Source organism: Myripristis murdjan, chromosome 5 (assembly GCF_902150065.1).
Source record: "Myripristis murdjan chromosome 5, fMyrMur1.1, whole genome shotgun sequence".
Classification (NCBI taxonomy): domain Eukaryota; kingdom Metazoa; phylum Chordata; class Actinopteri; order Holocentriformes; family Holocentridae; genus Myripristis; species Myripristis murdjan.
This window is the reverse complement of record NC_043984.1, coordinates 29,409,750-29,430,009: the sequence shown is the minus strand read 5'-3', so window position 1 is coordinate 29,430,009 and position 20,260 is coordinate 29,409,750. Positions and strand designations below refer to the sequence as shown.

The 20,260-nt window shown below is 40.6% G+C and overlaps 1 protein-coding gene and 1 long non-coding RNA gene across 2 annotated transcripts in view; both read right to left on the bottom strand.

The window, feature by feature from the left end:
• The window catches only part of LOC115359032 (uncharacterized), a 396,103-nt gene that overhangs the window by 238,626 nt on the left and 137,217 nt on the right, over positions 1-20,260 (bottom strand). The window lies entirely within an intron of this gene.
• Positions 1,998-19,582, bottom strand: gxylt2 (glucoside xylosyltransferase 2). Its single transcript, XM_030051233.1, has 7 exons — positions 19,152-19,582; positions 11,727-11,925; positions 9,376-9,507; positions 6,853-7,104; positions 6,323-6,446; positions 4,767-4,939; positions 1,998-3,127 (listed from the first exon to the last, which is right to left on the bottom strand). The coding sequence occupies exons 1-7, from the start codon at positions 19,439-19,441 to the stop codon at positions 2,951-2,953; spliced, it is 1,347 nt and encodes a 448-aa protein (XP_029907093.1). The 5' UTR covers positions 19,442-19,582; the 3' UTR covers positions 1,998-2,950.

Sequence of the window (20,260 nt, the reverse complement as noted above, 5' to 3'; positions counted from 1 at the left end):
GTATGTATCTCAGTACTTTACTTTTAAGTGGAATCCATTGCACCTAAATATGGTAAAGAGCCCACAAGTAATTTCAGCCTGTTAGACAAATTTCTATACATTGCTGTTCATATGTTCTTACATCTGCATACCTGATAAATGTCAACAGCCACCACACTAATGAGCTCCTGGCCTGTAAATCTGTTTGCCAAGACGGTTATCTTTATTTATGCAATTTATTACTGTGCACGGTAGACTGTGTTTGGTTGTAATTAGACTACTCCTGGCGTTGTCTTCATTAATCTGTATGTTCTGTTCTTATCTTCATCCCCGACTACGCTGCTGCGATACACCCCGTTTTGCCACAGGCACCATTCGAGTCTCATCTAATCTGTTGTCGTGCAATGAGAGAGCAAAATGACAAGCTGTCTTCTTTAGTCCGGCCCCATGACCTCTGCAACAGTTACCTCACCTCAACAGTCCACTACTTGGCAGCATTTCAGCTTTCACCATTCTCGGCTGGCTCCAAGGGACAGTTTTTAGTCTTTTTAGGTGAAAGGTATAGGACACAATCTGTTTCCCTCTGCAGACAGCTCTTTAAAACTGCTGTCAAGAGGAGGACCACGTTTATACAGCCACAATTTTGCCAACAGCTGTGACAGGGTGCAGGCAATCTTCAACTGTGGATGCAAGGAGGCCCAAAAGATTTTTCTTTGTCATGCAAGGCAAGATCAGAGGTCCCAAATTATACGTGAGGGAAAAAAATAGGTAGTCATAATCTTTTGTATATTGTTCTTACAAATGCTTGTCTTTAAAAGGTTTTGAAGAAAACTTGAATAGAGAATACTAATAAGCCATGAGTAAGTGGCAACTGCTGACAGCACTACACCATTGCACTGTCAGTTGCACAATGCTTCATATTTTGTAATACAGCTATGAAATACTAATAGAACGATGAGAAAATGTGATTTCTCTGTCTGTTCCAGATAGATTATTTTTTTTATATATTGCTGAGAAGCTGCTTTATGTCAGTCTGCCTTTAAGCTATATTGGTTTCACTCTTTTGTTTTTCCCAATGCCCCAGATGTGCATTTCAGAAAACTCAAATTGGATTGGAGGGCCTGAATTTATTTTAAGCCCTGAGGGAGATAATACCTAGTTGGAAAAAAAAAAAAAAAAACTTTCTTCCAAATTCAACTCTTGCTGGGCTTGGATTCAAAATTGTATCTTATGGCAGGTGTTTTTACTGAAAAGCATTAATTTAACAGACTGAATTAGTCAACATAAAATAAATTAATATGTATTAGTGCTCTAGAATATAGGAGGAAAATTTGTCTAAGTCAAACGCAGTATGTCTTCAGGTTGGAAATTTTAGACCGGCTCATCTAAATTCATCTCATGCACACCAACGCGCCAAAAATCCGAAAAACAAAATCATAAATTAAGTCTTAAGATGCAGCAAAGACCTGTGGTGTTTTCCAAGTCTTATGGAACCAGACGGGAAGTCTCATAATTAACTGTGAATGAAAAAGTGGGACCACTACAGTTTTCCACACATCTACTGGCAGGATGTGACTGTGTGTCTAGAGGATGCATTTTCTCACTGTAATTAACGCGGCATTCAGGCACCAAGGTATGCCTCAAAATGTTCGAAAACACATTATATTTCATCACTCTGAGGTGTTATGGTATTTCATAGGGGGAAATGTGTTACAACATGTAAATCATGACCAGAATACATGGCAATTTTTTATTCAGAAACACAGGAGCAGTTGACTGTACAGCCATTTACATTTTCCAGTTTGATTTGATACATATAGACCATCAGACGACATTTACTATGTTGTCAAAAAAACATATTGCCCATGTGTTCACATCATACATCATATTGCAAACAAGGATACCCATTCATTCACATATAAGGTCGATAGTCATTCATTTTCTTGTAATAGTAAACATGACGGCATATGAGTATTTATATGGCACATATTCAATTCTAGTACTTCACTTTTTTTTTGAAATGCTAGCACTTTTGGCTTTGATTCACTTCTCAGTGTAGCATCTAAGTTGGACATGTGTACAAATCGTATCATCCTGTCCTCAACTGTATTTTTTTTTTTTTTTTTTTAATGTCTGAAAGTGCATTTTAACATTCGGCATGTAACATGAACATCCATGTTTGTTCTGTTTTGCTGTTTTTTTTTTTTTTTTTAATACTGTCAGTGGCATTTGGCAACTGCAGAACAGACCAATATCTCTCGAAAGCTCTCATTCACACGTGCACTCCTTTCAAGTTATTTGCTGGTAAAACATTCACATAACTTTAGAGGAGTGGCTGACTTATCTACTACTTCAAGTAGTAAAGCTTTCCAAAGCCTCAAATTGACTTTGTCTAACATATAGCTCCCCACAGGCAAAGTAAGAGGATTATTTAAAACCTTGTTTACAGGGAAAAATAAAGGGAAGGGAAAAAAGCCTTTTGAGGCATGTACTCTCATGCAGCACTGTGTTGACAAAAATATGCTTTAAAACTGTAATGTTGTTTTCAGCCTTCACTTGAGTTGAGGAGCTTACACTTTCCAAATTCTTGAAAACATAGGAATTCAGTCCTTTTTTTTTCAGAAAGTGTGCTTTTGTTTTGTTTCCCAACATTGTCATTAATTTCATCACCATACATAACCAGGTCGTGCACAACGTAAGACGGCGATGAGGCAAACCTACTCTACAGCATCACTGACCAGCACTGTATGCATATCTGTACACATAGGACCCTTAGCCACACCATCACTGGACAATCACAATGTTCATAAGACCATTCCAGGGAGTGTTATGTGTGCAACACACTGCAAACACCGAGCCGTCCCTTTGATCTGGTGCTGGTGGTACGACGCATAATCAACAGCAAGATGGTCCTCGTTGATGTCAGAAAAAACAGGGAGTTTCCCGTCTCCGTAATCTGCTGGTCCACCAGCTATTTGTGTGGTTTGGCGTGGTGGACCACTTTTAGTTCATATACATTCCTCATGGTCTTTTCTATCTGCTTGAGGAAGACTTGAGGAATTCGACCACACAGGGTGTTGACTGTGTCCAGGAACTTGGTCTGGATGGGGTAGAACAGTGACTGGAACAGGTTGTCCTCAAAGGGAAACTGCAGGGAACAGAAACATCACTGTGTGAGCTGTGGTACCTTTTTTTTTTTTAAACAGTAGATTTCCCACACTAAATGGTATTTGCAAATTGTGCCAACAAAAGTGCGTGTGCATGTGTATGTGTGAGTGTGTGAATGTGTGTGTGTGTGTGTAAAGTGTATGTGTGGGTGGATTTAGTATTAATCATAAATTACTACTCAGCTAGTGCTTAAGCAGCTTATCTCGGAAAAGCAGAGGGAACTGACACCACTGCCAGACAAAAAATGTCTAAATGTAAAAATTGACCCAGATTGTTCAATGCCAGCAAGAGGAGGAAATTTGTAAGACAGAGAAAACACTAACGGCTGCTACTCATTTTCTCAGCTGATATTCTTAAAGATACAATGCGGTATTTATTTGACCCAGTGCTTTTATATATAATCACAAATGGTATTATCTTCATAAACTGCGACATGTAGAGAAAAATAAGCTTCGTGGGACTTTCTTAATCCATTACATCATTAATTACTTGTGTGTTTTACTTCAAGAAAGAAACATTCTGTGCTCTTTGTCCTTATATCAAATGCTTATTTAGTCAAATTTCATAGAGTAACAGGAGCCATTACAAACAGGTAGTTTCAACTAAGGAATGATAATAATGGAATTGGTTGCCATGTTATCTAGCTAGGGAATGATTTAGTGTTTTTATTCTCATGTACGTACATTTCTTTGTAGAAAACATTTCAGACAGTATTTGTAAGTACACACAGGTAACACTTGTATAAAAGCAATAATATTAAGAAGCGTTTCTGTTTATTTACTAATTTTATTTACTCATTTCATTTTTTGTGATGCTGACAGGGCTCACACCCACAAAAATAACTCCATCTTGGCCCTTGCTGTTATAAATCACAACATAACCAAAGCCAGTTGTGGGCAGCATCAAGCTTATTATTCAAAACAAGCAATATATGTCTTATTTATAATATTGTTTCTTTACTTTTCACTCCATGTGAAAAGTAATTTGTTTCATGGTTATTTTTCAGTTATACCCCCCCTAAACCACCAACTGTATCTCATCTTTCCGATAACAATTGAGAGATTTCCGGTACCTTGCCTGGTCGCCTCTACATGAATGATTAAGGTAACCACATGAAGTTGATGTATAATTTTCCTGTTACCCTTTAGCTTGATCAAAACAAAAGCAGCAGGAATGCTTGCACCTTGTGAATGCAAACATTTCAGCCATTTGTCATCTAAGATAGTTTATAAGTGTCCATGTCAAGTGAGAGAACAATGATGAATTATAAAGAAATTTAATGTAATTCTAAAGAACTGAAATTACTAATTGATAATGTCCCTGATTATGACTAAGTAGGTGTGGAAAATGAATGAATGAACGAATTCATGAATTTCATTCTGACATTTTGAAGGAGTAATAACAGAAATAACACATTTTAGGATTAGTAAGAGTAATAATGTTACTAAGAGTGAAAGTGTGATGTGTTACACTGCTCACAATGGAAAATTTTCATTATTTCACTTGTATTGCATAACCGGGTTATATGCACCATCCAGCACAGGGTGTGGGGGCAGGGGTCTTTCAACAGGGGGCGCCATGCGTCAATAACAGTTTGAGTCTCAAATTGGCTTACTCACATCATGTATTGCATCATAGACGACTTTGAAGGCCGGCTGCTTGTCATCATGATACACCCCACGGTTCCCATGGAGGATGGACACCCCTTCCTCTTCAGCCCCTTTACAATTACTCCCATACATGCAGTGATCGGGCCTGTAGTTCCACTGGCAGGGAAAGGTGAAGAGACACTCTGGAAGTAACAGGAACATGCCATTACAAGTCCGTTACACCACATTTCTCACACATATCTGAAGTGATGCCAGCACACAGTGAGTGAGGGGCGTCAAGGTTGGAAAGGGAGACATTGGGCTAGAAGATTGCTTGTTTGATTCCCTATGTTGGCTAGACAATGTATAACACTATTACCTATATCTGCCAACCAGGATGAAAAATTAACAGAAGCAAAAGTTCATAAAACACATGTCAAATGAAAAAAATAGGGGTTAAAAACTGTCTCTGATAATTTGGAGTACCTTTCTTTGCATTTGCTGCCTGTTCATGTTTTATTTTCTTTCCTGTACATTCTTGGCAGATGATGGACTGTTCAGTGACTTAGAGGGGAGAACAGCCCCATCCTCTTCTATTAGACCTGCCACCAGTTTCCACCAGTGACAAAGAAAAATCTTACAAATTGTTTATTTGCGAACATGCGGTGCAAATGTATCATTCCATAGTTAATTAAAATAGCTCTCAAGAAGGACAAAAATGCCTATGAAAGCCACATCAAAAGGGCATCAAGTGTATTTCTATGAGTATATCACAGAAATACTGATGATGTTTTATCATGTTTACTCAGGAAGCAAACGCCTGCGTATGGTAACTCAATTTGATTCCCTTTTAACTCTATCGAATCTTGATCTGTATAGAGATGAAAGCACACAGACATTTTCCCTTAACCTTGAACAGGTAACTGAGGAGAGATCAGAGAAGTGCTATGGATTGACTCAAGTGTCTCTATGGAGATGGCAGAGTTCAAAGGCACATCACGTAAACCGAAAGGCAAACAAGCACACACAAACACATTCACATTCCACATGGCTGTGTTTTTACATTTTGTGCCCGCTTTAGTGAATGCGTGTTGTCAAGCAAACACTGGCACTGCCAACTCTGCCAACAGCTTTGAGCACTTAATACCCACATCTGGACTCTGCAGCTGGGATTCAGTCTGCTGTTGCCTGCAGCCCCAAACCCCAGGTTTTACCAATCCAGATTCAAATAGTAGACTGCTTTTCCCATAATCCTTGTTCATGCATGCAACTAAGGTGAATTTGAGGATGCATGTGCAGGTATACATCACAGTTATATGTTGTTTCTGGGTCTTCAAAATTTCTTCAAATTCCTTTCTAGTGATATTTCTCAGAATAAGCAGGTGGACTGGCATATTTTATTTGAAGCATTAATAACATTCATTACATATCAAATTACAGTCTGGGCCTCAGACACTGTATCGCATTTTGCCAGAGCTACACTAATGGGGGTCATAAAATAGGATCATCTGTAGTCTGAGACATGAAAGCACCTTGTCTGACAAATACAGTGAGGGAAGTGAGGGGGAGAGGGAAATGCACTGTACCTGGGTTATAATGGAAAATAATGTTTAGGAGGTCCTGGTCACCCCAGGTGATGTGATTCTTGTATTTCTGGTAGAGGGGATGTAGGAGGTCTTCCCATGACAACCCGCTGGGGATCATACTGTTCTGAAACACCAACACAACACATCTTCTCACAACAGCCCAAAGAGTTGCCTTTTTTTGAAATTTCTTTTTTCTTTTTTTTTCTTTTTTCTTTAAAACATCATCAAAGGGGAGTGCATTTATATTTCAGCTTCAAGACGCAATTTGCTGCTCTTACTGGCTGCTGGAGAGCTGCTAAATTGAGTTCTGAGGGCAGACATTTGTGATGCTAGCATGGCAATCAGAAAGCTTCAATCACAGCCCACTCAGAGCACTCAGTCTGTTGAGACAGAGTGGCCCCTGAGCTGGAATGACGAAATAAGTCTTATGCAAACCTCCGGATGAATAAGGAAAGTCAAAGTTACAGAGCATCTCAAGACGGATGGCTTTTTTTTTGTTGCTTTTTTGATGATGGCATGGAGGCTCTTACTTTAAAAAGTGTCTTGCGGATCCTCGTGAGGTTCATTAGCATGACACCAGAATTGACTCCGGTGACCCCGTAGAAGGGGTGGCGTGCAAAGCGGCTGTACCAGCCAATTTTGGGGACTTCATGCTCCGGGGCCATTGCTGCCAGCTGGGAGTTGTTGAAGGCCTTCAGGAGGGCCCAGATGTCATCCATGGGCCGGAGGAAGAGCACATCAGTGTCCACGTAGAGCAACGAGTCCACCTCCTTCAGAATGACCTGGGAGCACAATGACAGTTCTCAATTAGTTACAATCACTTAACCAAAAGTCTTAGAATGAGCATGGTTTACATACTGGAATGGTCAAAGATGCTCATGGTGTCAAACTTGTGGGACATAATCCATCCGTTTAAATTTACTTGTGGTGTCATTATTATGCAGACATCAACATAGTGTCAGGAAGCCTGGGGAAGATGTGTGATTTAAAGGACTCTGAATATGCTTTAATCACTCGAGCCAAATTCACCCATCAACATCTCACAAATGACCGACCTCCTGGGTTTTTCATGCACTACAGCATCTCAAGTTTACAGAAGACGATGCGACAAGCAAAACACATCTCGTTGATCTTGTTGATGAGGGCCAGAGGAGATGGTGAGACGTATTCAAGCTATCAGATGGGACACAAGAAAATGCAAATAACGGGATAACAGCGCACACAGCCTGGCACATCACTGGGTGTGAGCTGCCGAGCCTGCAGGAGCTGTACACCCAGCGGTGCCTCTGGAAGTCCCTGAAGGTCATTAAGGACCCCACACACCCACGCATCAGCCTGTTCTCCCTGCTACGCTCAGGTAGGAGGTGCAATCGTCCCAAAACACACCAGCAAACTGACGAACAGGTTTTTCCCCCAGGCCATAAGACTGCTAAATAAATAGAGCGTGCACACACACAGACACACACACACACACACACCTTGACTGTAAATATCTTCTTGCCTTGCTTGTATCATTATCATTATTATTTTTATTATTATCTGTGGTAGTAGTAGTAGTTATTTAATTTATTCATTGTTTGCTTTGCCTTTAAGGTACATGCTTTTAATATATTTTCATACATGTCTTCTTATTCAGATTTATTTAATGCTCTCTTGTAATGGAGCCTTCTGGCCCAAGCATTTCACACGATTATACGTGTACAACCAGAGTGACAATAAACATCTTGAATCGTGAAAAAAAAAACATGGAACACACATTTCAATGAACCCTGAAACTGATTGGCTACAGCAACATATGTGCCACGTTCTACTCCTGTCAGCCGAAAACAAGCAGAATGAAGCTTAAATGAGCATATGATCACCGAATCTGGAGGATAGGAAAGTGGAAAACTATAACCTGGAATGACTGGTTTCTGCTGGAACAAACTGATGGTAGGTAGGGCTAGGTGATATGAGAATAGCAAATATCATGATATCCTTCACCCACTACCTTGATATCAATATGGAGACCATATTGTAGGAATGGCTACTGGTGCTTTTCTAAGATGTGTATACACAAGAGATTTCTGATGAACAGTCATCAGAAATGTAGATATGATGACTAAGTAGGAAGAGGCAAATAATACAACAGCTAAAACTGTCTGACAAGCTCATAAAACTGCATTCCTTTACTGTAATTCAGCCATTAAAACCAGGAAAAGACAACACTTATTCCATATTATGATATTGCAATATGCAAAATCCCAGATGATCGCCCGGCCCTAATGGATGAGGATTTGGACAATAAGAGTCCATGAACTGCTCTGCCTGATTCAAACTGCACAGGCTGAAGGTTATGGTGTTTTAGTGTGGACAATGATTCTTGGTACACTTCAGTCAGTCTCCTTATAGCCAAAGCACATGCGGCATGAATGTGTTTAAAAAAAATAAAAAATCAAAAAATAATAAATATCTGCAGAGACTGTGTAATGCTATCAAATCATAATGGAATGAAATTCCTGTGGAAGGTTTCTAGCATTTTGTTGAATTAATTCAGGCTGTTCTGAGTAGGAAACTGTAAGTTCTACCTAGTACTGGCAAGATGTACCTAATAAAGTGGATACTGGATGCATATTGATTGCTTTGCAGCAAGAGAAATACACGTATGGATTTGTTTGCCCTGCAATATGTTCATTACATGGTGAGTAAGCTGGTTGGTATTTCAATGAATGCAAGGAAAAAAAGAAGATCAATGGAAAGACACAGCCTCGCCTTGATGAAATTACTGGATGCAGTCTCTGGAGACTGCTTATTTGTTAAGTAAATGCTGCACAATAGGCATAAAATCATCAATGATCACGCAACAGTAATTAATTATCACAATGCAGCGGACTCAAATAAAGCCCAAGAAAATTGTGTTAACCATGCAATTTGGAAGAATACAAACAACAAAAGAATGAGTAAAACTGAGACAGATGAATGATGCCTTTCATAATACTGGTAAAGGTTGCCAGTCATTGTCCATGTACTTCATATTGAAGTGACGATACAGAAGAAGAGTGGGGCATACTTACAGGGAGGAAAAGTCTCTGGGCGGCACAGGGCTTGAAGAGCTTCTTCCACTCCTCAGCATTTCCCACAGAGAAGGTGATGGGGTAGGTGCTGTACTTGAACTTGGCACGAGTGGCGCGAGGCCACGCGTTCAGCTGGAAGTGAAACCACACAGGGTTACCCAAAATACAAAACTGCATCCGAATAAAATGAAAGCAAATGAATCAAACCACATAATGCATATAATGGTGCTTTTGATGATGTCGGGATATATTTTATGGTGCGGTGTGTCTCTTTTTAACCGGACTGCACAGCATATTTCACAGCCGGGACAATAACGTGATTGCATTATTCTGTATTGTATTGTATCGATTATATATCATTGTATTTGTTGTTATAGCAGGACATTTCATACAGATTCTCTTGTTTGAAATGGCTGCAATGCCGTTTTCTACTTAAGGGCGACAGCTGATGTTGTAAATCAGTGTTCTGTTTCCAATATTGCCTAATAGTTTAAATACTTAAAAGACATAGTTTATGTTTAGTTGTTAATGTTTATACAAAATTTTGTGCTGAATGTGTGGGATTTTTGCCATGGTACCGAATTGGGAAAGGTACTGGCACCAGCCACCAAAACTCTGGTATGAAGACATCCCTAATCTGTGGAGAGGTATTTTCTGATGGACTTCGCAAAAGGTTGAGCCAAGGAAAAGGGCGTGAGCGCGATCATTAACCCAGCAAGCGGAAAACAATCATTATTCTGCAAGATGATATCCTGCTCCCAGACTTAGCTTACAGGTTTGTCAACAGTAAATGGCTTGTAGAGACAGCCAGAGTTAAAACAATGAAGTCACGTCTTGTGGTGCTGTGGTGCTCCACAAAGGATATCACGCGGGCAGCTGTTGTTGTATCACCGAGTTACATTGTTATAGTGAAACTAAACAAGAGAAGGCACCCTGTTAAAGTCAACAGGGTGTCAGTGTAGCCGGTGATTTGCTGCCCTGTTAGGCGCCAAAGCCCTCCACAATCATCAGTATTATTTAACAGTGTGGCCCTAGAGACACCGAGAGCAGTGCAAGCAATTGGCAGGGTTTGTGCTGACAAGGTAGAGAGATCAAAGGAGATTCTGGCCAACCTCCTTAACCCCCTCCACACACACACACACACACACACACACACACACACACACACACACACACACACACAAACACACTATCCATCTCTCTCACCACCGTGGCTGCACATAAGCTCTTACTGTACCCATCCACCATGTGTGTTACATTATCTAGCCCTGACAACCACAACTTCCTGTCTTCCCCAAGGGATTTTCTACATATGGGCAGATTTCCTCACACACACACACACACACACAGCACACATGGAGGCAAAAATACAGGTTTATGATTTGGATTTAAAGATGTTTAAATACATGCCATTAACTGAAGTTATGGTTTATAGACTGATGTACCCGTGGAACTGCTCAAAAGCACACCAGACACCCCTGCAAAGGTGACTTTGAAGTGATGCATGGTGCCGGAGTAAGGCGGAACGTCTTCGTGATATATTATGCCCCAACCTTGAGATAAAAGGTTCAAATGTCTGTGCCGGAGTGAGTCAGAAAAGCCGAGTTAAACGCTCTGCTCTTGATGTCAGCTTTTACAGAGCGAGGAGGAATGTTTAACATGCACTACATTAAACCGGGACTCAGAGGCTTTCAGAATAACATCCACTAATGAATTATATACAGTAGATAAATGTTATCCACTGATGCTGATGTTGTTAGAAGTGTCTGTGGAAGCGTGTTTGATATAATGTTTATTAAGACATACTGAATCTCAGGGGGTGTGCAGACATTAGATAGCTAAAATAAATGCTTTTAAATGTCTTTTTCAGACAATTTTAACAACATTTAAGACAAATTTTTCCTTTTTCTTATTCAGCCCTTCAGTTAAGTATAAAGAAAAGCACTATATATATGGTCCATTGCGGGTTAGTAATTGGATAATTATATAAATAGGAAGTCTCCTTTAAATTAGATACTGTAATAAGTCTGACAATGATGTTTTTCCCACAGAATTTAGGACTTCCAAGTACAAAGATTTTGTCGGATTTCTCTCAAAAGGGAGTTATGCACATTAAATATAAACTAAGCTGGGTTAATCCAGAGCAGGCATCGGTGTGGCTGGTAAATATAAAGGCAGTATTAGATTCAGTAGGCTGCGAGTTTAAAACTAGGTCAAATATTCATGCTGAAATCAATACCACATAAATTCAAATGTGAGGTTACGTAACGACTTTTAAGGGCCTGATATTTCTAAAATTGAATTTAAGGACCTGCAGCCGGCCTGAGTCTGCATTCAAAGAGACCGCTTACCCCCTTTTCAAACTGAGAAGCCAAAGGGTCCTCGGCAAAAATGTGAAACTTGATCTTCTTGATGCTGAACAGGAGAGCTGATTTGAGCATGGTGAGGGTCTCGTCCAGACGATTCCCACAGGCCACCACAGCCAGGTGCATGACCTCCTCCACGCGGGAGCGCTTACCCACAGGTCGCCCAACATCACTCCTTTGTTTACTAGAAGAAAGAACATATGAGACAGTGGGTGAAAAAAACACTCTCGTACTAAAGTCGAGGCACTGGTGCGTTGCTGAAATTTTACTTGAGCAGAAGATTGCTGGGGTAAAAAAAAAAAAAAAAGAAAATTAAAAAAACATCTCATTTACATAAAATAACATAGCAACAGTAAGCTGTTGTGACATATCTTTTCTATTCGATGTAAAAAGGACAAGGACAGATTAAAAAAAAATCTTTTAATTAAAGACATAAATAATGTGCATAAACAAAGCAAAGGGGTGTGTTAGTGAGTTGTTTCTGTGCAAACCATTTGTCTTTTCCTCGCCAACTTTCTCAAACAGTGTTTTTTAGAAATGTCGATCTAAATGGGCCAAGGCCACGGTGGAGGGCTGGGAGGAGGGGATTTGGATCTGCTGACATTCACTGGCTTGGTTCCCTCTCTCATCACTTGTAAATTAGGCAGTTTCTGGTGCAATGCTAATGGGGATCACACAAGATTTGCCCTTTTTTAACAGATGCAATTTGGAAAAAATGCAGCAAAGCATAACACTACAGTCATAACATACTTAAATACAGTCAGCGGCTTCAAAATATACTCCAAAAGCACTGGCACATGAAAAAGCTAGTAAACGTAAATGTAATTTGCTACTTCAACCAAAGGTTTGACCAACATGGGTTTTTGAAGAGACGAGTACTTGAATTTTTGACTGAAGCTGCTGACAGCCAGTATTTTATGCATCTTAAGATATAATATGCAATACCTTTACATTTGAACATTTTTATGCCAAAAAAAAAAAAAACTCTGCAGAAATGACAGGCATTCAGCATCTCTCCAAGAAATTTACTCTTGGCAGAAAGGAAAAACCCTATGAAAAAGCCTTTAAAGTAGATCCTGGCTGAAACCCAAGGTAATTATTAAAATAATAATTAGGTATGCACTAATGCCGATGCCAAGCTAAAATGGAGTATCAGAGATTTTACCCAAGATTAATATATCATACCAAAAGCCCTGAGTAACATGTCTTGGAAAAGGCCTTTATTTTCTCCATTTTTGGCACACAAAGGCCTGCATTTCTCAAATGGTGAGATAAAGAAGGATTTCATATCAATTATTTTGTCCAGTGAGCCCAAACGAATGGTCAAAGCCTACTCTATTCAAGCAAAGTAATGGACTGGTTTAGTAGTGGGTATACCAAACAATGATGAAATATCTAATTGCAATCTTGTGTGGAATCTGAACAAAATGCCACAGCAGAATGAACTCAAGACAAGGGTTCCTTTAGACAATGCAATACTATAAGGTTCAATTATACAATGCATATATAATCATATATAATCAAACATATGCATTATATCCATCATATTGGAAGTGGACTACACCTGTTTTTTATCAAAACCAAATATTGGCCAAGCAAATTGACCTCAGTCTCGCCATACTTTCACTTTTGATGGAATATAACTGATCTACGCGAAAGCCCATTGAAGCTCTGCTCATCACCTGTCAGCGTGTCAGCGCTGAACAGCGATGGCACATCATTTCCTGAACATGTCAACGGTCCAGAAATTCAACTGCAGCTTTATTGGGACCATGATGAAGGAAACACGCAAGGACGAGCTGCAGAGGCATTCCAGACACTGCACATCACTGCGTTCCCTCTGCTGACAAGACAGACATGGTGCACAGCCAAAGATTTCCTCAAAGGCATCCCTGCCTTCCTTCCTGTAGTATTCAGCTTCTCCCCACCCTCCCACCACCGCCCACCTCCAACACTGCAACCACTTCTCCTCCTCTGTAGCACTGTGTGTTCCCACTGGGCTTTGTTCTCCCATGCTCAAAGACAAGGAGGTCCTTTATCTGATGTAAAAATTCACTCTCTCTGCAGAGGCAGCACTGCTGTTGAATTAAAATAGACTCAGCAGCACAGAATATCTCCCACTACGAAAGGAAAAACATTTGTACAATGGGGAGCCTGAAGCTGGGGCCAAAATCATCCGTTTGTCCTCCATGCACGCCGCGTGGGGTTGGTTTTAATAACACATGTTAAATGTAAATGTTAGCACAGCCATAGGGAGGTAGAAACCACTGCCAAGTTACAGTTGCCCAAAAAAAGAACAGAGAATCTTTTGTATCAGTGCCTACCATTTTTGTGAGAATTGTTGAAAGCAAAAGTTTTTCTGTCAAAGGAGTGTGCGATGGCAAAAGGCAAGGATTTCCTCTGAGCCAGGAGGAAGGAAGGAGTCTACCACAAAAATCCAAGGGAAGGGAGAACAGTAAAATTTGACAGGTGGGTTGCAGGGCAGTCTCCAAGCGTGACACTTCGTTTTCTGCATGGCTGAGGGACAATGATGAACCACAGATTAGGATGAATGAGAAGGTGCTGAGAAATCTGTCTGTTACGCTTCAAAGGCTGACACTCAAGGTTGTTGAACACACATTCCTATTTTCCTTTTGAAATTTCAATCCGAGCTTCCTATGCATGTGTAATTACGTTGCACTTCGGCTTGCAAAACAAGTGCCCTTGAAATGATTCCTCAATACAAATTGGATGACAAAAATGAAAAGATGTAGTCCTTTTTTTTGCATAAAGCACGTTCTGTTCACATTAAGTAATGCATTATGGCTTTATTCCCCACATCTGGAAGCAGTCAAACAGCACAGAAGAGGTACAAAAGGATTGAATTCATTACCGGCTACATTACTCTGCCTGCATAGCCCCACAGCCATTCCTTTAAAATCATGCAGAGACAGAAATCAGCAGATTCTAGATGCACTGTTAAACTGAAATTACGACAGCATTAATATTGTAGGTTAAGACTCTAGCAAGCAATACCTGTAATGCCTTTAAAAATCAGCATTGCACTGGGCTGTCTGGTGGACTCTAATCTGCGCACATTTTATTCTTCAAGCTCATGCATGGGTATCAAATAGGGGTGGGCAATATGTCAAAAATATAGGCTATCATGTTTTCTTTCCAAACAGGACCACGATACACAATATGATCACAAATCTCTTTCATGTCGGTATCTGCAAGTTACTGAGGAGTACAAGAGGAGACAAAACCTAAAAAAAGAATAACAATCTGTATTTTATTTAATTGCATTTCACTCACTGATGAAGCCTGTACCTTGTCTGGTCTTACAGACAGTGGGTCATGTACCCTCTTGTACTCTTCTTTTAAAAAAATTGGACATTGTGACTTTTGTGTTCAATCTTGTCACAGCAAGTACAGCCATGGCAATGTCTGAAAAATACTTGGGTTAACTCGTAATGCAGATCACTTATTTTTAGCAGACTTTGAAACACTTGTTTTCTGTATTTTTTTTAATCCTCAGCCAGGTAACATGTCGCTGTGTGGGTTACTTCCTTCCATGGTTTACTTGTCTTGCCATACGGAGTGCCTTTCTCAAATGGCTTTGTTAAAGTTGTTTGTTTTGGCCTTGTATCCTCTGGCTGTGTGGCTGAGGCCGATGCACTTGAATGAAATCCCCTTCCAGTTTTATTTTCTCCTCCCGTTCTCTTTGGGGTGCTTTCTTTTAAGGCGGTTTAAAAGGTTTGTCATACTGGCCCGTCTTTCTAAATAACTGTTATTTGCACCACATCAATGTTGGAAAATCGGTAAAAGGCGGAACGGACGGAAATCCATGGCTCTACCCGCTGCGTGCTATTATTAGTTTATTAGTGTGTCTGTCAGGGAAGGTGCAAAACGGACGAGCGATGAATGGAGGTTTGACTGATAAAACAACTTTGTGTATGAACAGCATCAGGACAACTGAGGAATGTACAGTGTCACTGCGGTACGGTGCCTCCGATCTCTCAGTAAAGGTATCAAACCCATTTCCATCAACATACCATCACGCCCTTCCACTATTGGAGAGAGGAAACAGGAATAAAAGTCTCTCTTTGTTTGCCACTGCTTTGTGTCAAGGAGGCATCTGGAAATCAGGCATGTGGTTTCCAATTCCAACCATATGACACTCAGATCTGTAGATTGTCTTTGAAAGGAAATCAAGACCAGTGTCCCTGAAATCCTAATTTACTTTCCTGATTCCCAATGATTTTTGCTTTTCACATGCCTCTCTTTGGACTAAGGCCATTTTCAACCAGCTGCCAAAATGTGACAGGGCATTAACTTCAGCAAATTCCATCAAGGACTTGTGACTAGTCCAAAAAAGGTGGGACAACAATTGATATGATTCATATAGCCTTAGAGTACCAACTCAATCTTGTCACGGAGAAACACCTTATCTCTTTTTATTATAAATTAACTTATAACAAAAATCATCCATATGTGGAGCTGAATGTTTCCCTGACTAAACATGATGAAATTTTGTATTGGTTATATGCCACATTTTAACAGACAATTGCCTTCATATCACCGCCATCGTGCTTCAATCTGATAAAGATATCAAGTGGATTCACTAACTTTAGTTTTCTCATAGAACCCGATGGGGAAATTAGCTGAGAGGTAGACCATCACTTAAGGAAATATGTATATGAGATAGAGTGTAACCTAGTCAGCAATTAATCCAACAACCGGCTGACACCATTAAGACTAATCAGAGGATATCCATTATCCAAATTAAGTGAAATGGTGACATCACACAACCTAAGAAAAGCTCTACAACCATCAGAGCCAATACTGAGAGACATACGGCCCAGAATATCAAATTAGCCCTTTTCCCAGTTGCTGTAAAGACAAAAGAGTGTGTCTTACTTCCCTTTTGAAAAAGTTGAGACTTTCTTGCCTGATTTGTCACTCTCCATGATTCAGCTTTCAAGCACCAGTTCTCTGAACATTTTGGATTTCACCCAGCACTAGTCATTCTTTTCGCTTGCCAGTTCTCCTTCCACGCCCTCCGTGACTCAGTCTCCATCAGTTTACAGTGAGTTAGCCTATCTAACAGAGGCAGATGAAACCCTGGCCCTGATGGGGCTCACACATGCAGTCTCTCCAACAACACGTCAGGATACTCAGGCAAGCACGGAGATTACAAAGCACTCCTGGCAGAGCCGAGTATTCAGTCATGCAAGATGACTTTTTCATAGCTGTGCATAATGCCACTAGGAGCGAGTGGCTTCTTATCCTCGAGGAACACCACTTAACTGTATTTGAAATGACAGAGCAAGGGATTTGTCTCAACAATGTGTTGCAACATCGATTTAATCCTCTGGATAGGGGAAGGGGTTATGCTGTAAGATACTGCACCAGGGACATATAGTGAAGTTTAGGAATGAAGAGATCAATGTGAAGGAATGTAACGGTGAAGACTTTGCTGGATGGACTATTAGACTCTGTCACTGTTTTATGACACTGATTTAAAATTGGTTTCTGCACTTGCTTTTTCTACTCTAAAACTTCTGGCCTCTACTGTACTGGGGCTGAAAAAAAAAAGTTTGCTCAGAGGACAGCTGGAGCTCTTCTTTCTATTTTTGGTCACAGGAAGCGGTGTGATGTGTCAAGGGGAAATTATCCGATTAGGAAAAGCAGGGATGTTTGTCTATTAAATGTGCAGAACAGGAAATCGGTCTACCGCACACATTTACAGATGAGTGGAGTGTAAATCTGAAAATGAAAACAAAACAAAGACACTATATTTTGATCATGTATGTTTCACTTACTCCCTCTTGTAAAAGACAATACCTGCTCCATGCTAAATGAATGGGAATCATAAGGACAACAAAAGGATGTGTGACTCACACTGCCCTTATAATCAAAAATGAAATATTTTGCTCTCCATCGGAAACATACATGACGAGGCGATCTCTAAAAATCCCTATTACCTGAAAATCTAACAGTGTAATTCAGTTTCCTCTTATTTTCATAGTCTTAAACTAACCAAGCAATATAAAACACATTTTAACCAGCAGAAAAGTTTTTAGGAGGCTGCAGGCAGACGTCCACGGTACTCTCCATAATTGGTGCAGTCACTCCTGTGTGTGCCAAAGCTGTTAGTGGTTTTCCACGCTCACCAGTGACCCTTTCACCCCATCTGCCTTATCAGTGCAGCGCACGCATGCAGGAGTGTGGTTTCTGGGAGGACACAAAGGTCTTCCCTTAATGTAGTGCACTGATGGCTTTTATCTTCTGAGCAGTGTCCCCAACATTCAGTCTGGCTTTGGAGGAGAATATATTGCCGGCTGCTGGCTGCTCAAGTATCTCCACCACCACATCTTGGCCATTACGTTATCGGTCGCATTCAACCCAGGAGGAAAGGAGAGGAAGTGTGAGGCTGGAATTAGAAAGCTGGAAGACATAATAAAAAAGCTTCCATCCTTGAACAGAAATAGCAAGTGGCAAACTCTGCTTATTGTCTTTGAAAACCTGCGACGAGGTGGTGACAGAATGTGATTTGCCAGGAGTGCAGCTGGTTTCAGAGGCTTTCTCTAACCAGTCGCAGAGGAAAAATCACACCTGACAAGCTTGTCACTTCCTCATAAATTGTTTTTCACACTTTAACAACTGAAGCAGTCATGGGGATGTTTTCAGTTTTTCTATTATCCACCCGTTAACACCTTATCAGCACTGAAGCGGATTACTGAGAAAGCAACCCAAGCCATTCTGTGTTCATTTGTATTCCTGACTAATTACATAGCAATTACTGTCTTTCAAGGTGACCTTTTCCACTTTACACCTAAAATAGGTTGGAGAGAGAGCACTGTAAACACTGAAAACACTGAAAGTCAAATTATGAAGATTTGGGGGTCAGGTACAGACTCCCAATGTTCCTGTTATTGTTTGATGTCCCTTGCAAAATTTCCACCTAATCAAATAAGTCATGCTTCCTATTCACATTTCAACCATGATAACAGGATTTGCGCAGCCCGTGATTGCAACAGCCTGATTTACAAATTAAGAACTGACATAAATTAGTGAGATAATGGGAATAAAATGCAGTCAGCAGATGCAGTGTTCGTGTCGGGTTAACCCTTGACAGCTCAGGCTATTGTGATGCCAGCGTCCTTGAGCACAATATGGGTTAGTTGATGGAAGGGGCACGTCTGGCTGGAAGAAGACAGGCTCGCTCTTTAACTTCCAAACGACGGGAAAGATGCAATTCAGCGCAAAAAAAAAGGGAAAATAAAACCACTTGAGTTGTTACATTACATATCCACTTTCCATGCTCCAAATGGAGACGCACTGCGAGGCGAGGAGGAAAACCCTAAATCAAGGCTGCACAAGGTCCGTGCAAGAAAGAAAGAAAGAAAGAAAAGAAAAACCCCTCACCTCTTTGCATTCACGTTGGCCCCTCTGTTGATCGCTCTCCCCTCTTTTCTTCCCCTGAGAGGCTCTTCCGCGCGGAGACGGAGTCGATCGGGGGATTTTCGCGCAAACTTTGATGCAACATCGCGTCCCAGCACCGAGGGCGACGGGGAAGAGTTATTATTATCCTCCTCCTCCTCCCCTCCAACTTCTTTCAAGAGCGGATCGTCCGCAGCGTTGCCCCCCAAAAAGTACAAAAGTAGGAAAACTCCGAAACACACGGCGATCGCGACTACTTTGCAATGAATCCGCATGGTGAGAGCGACTGGAGCTGGTCCGAGCAGGCGGACGGGACTCCTCTCATGGCTGCGACTTGGGAAGAACAGCCCGAGTTGACATTTTGTTGCCGCTCCTCTCTCGCATTTTCTGCAGATGATGATAGAGAGCAGAAAGCAGCTTCTGACCATCCATGAAGGATTACACAGTGGGAGGCGTGGCTTCGGGGGCAGGGGAGGGGTGCGTGGCCGTAAATCTGGTAATATAAGCCCGCTGTAATATTCCTGTAATAACACTTGTACCGGTTTTAGATTAATGGCATGGTATTCCTATAGAGTGTAACCTTGTGCCTGTCACACTCAAAAGGAAGTTCAGCTTTATGTATATCCCTTAAAAAAGGACTCAACAACACCTCAGTTTATTCGAGTGATTTTATTATATTTTATGACACTTTCACCACCTGTGGTAGTCCTTTAATATTAACATAGGGACTTCTTCAGTGTCTGGAAATCAAAAATGACACACTCACTAGATATTTTTTAACCTCTTTAATAGTCTTCTCTTGTCTCTGAACTGAGTTTATAGTGACCTAATTGTAAATTCATTCTTTTTATATCGTCCATGGCATTCCTACGACATTTCTATAGAATCTTATCTTGTATCTGGTGTATTCAATACAGACTTCACAGTGACCTTATCATTCTTAAAGGTGTTTTTATTGACGATGGGGTTGCTTTGATTAATATTCCTGCAATATTCTGGTGTTGATCTATCATATCTGTGGTACTGAATAGTGAATTTAAAGTGAGCTTAGTATATTTGTTTACCTCCTGTGTAACTATAATGATTCTACAACG

Coding starts and splice junctions, on each gene's coding strand:
- gxylt2 (XM_030051233.1), bottom strand. CDS start 19,441: ATGCGGATTCATTGCAAAGTAGTCGCGATCGCCGTGTGTTTCGGAGTT. Junction 11,926..19,151: donor GCCAACGTGAATGCAAAGAG/GTGAGGGGTTTT, acceptor TCTTTCTTCTAG/TAAACAAAGGAGTGATGTTG. Junction 7,105..9,375: donor CCCAGAGACTTTTCCTCCCT/GTAAGTATGCCC, acceptor TTGTGCTCCCAG/GTCATTCTGAAGGAGGTGGA.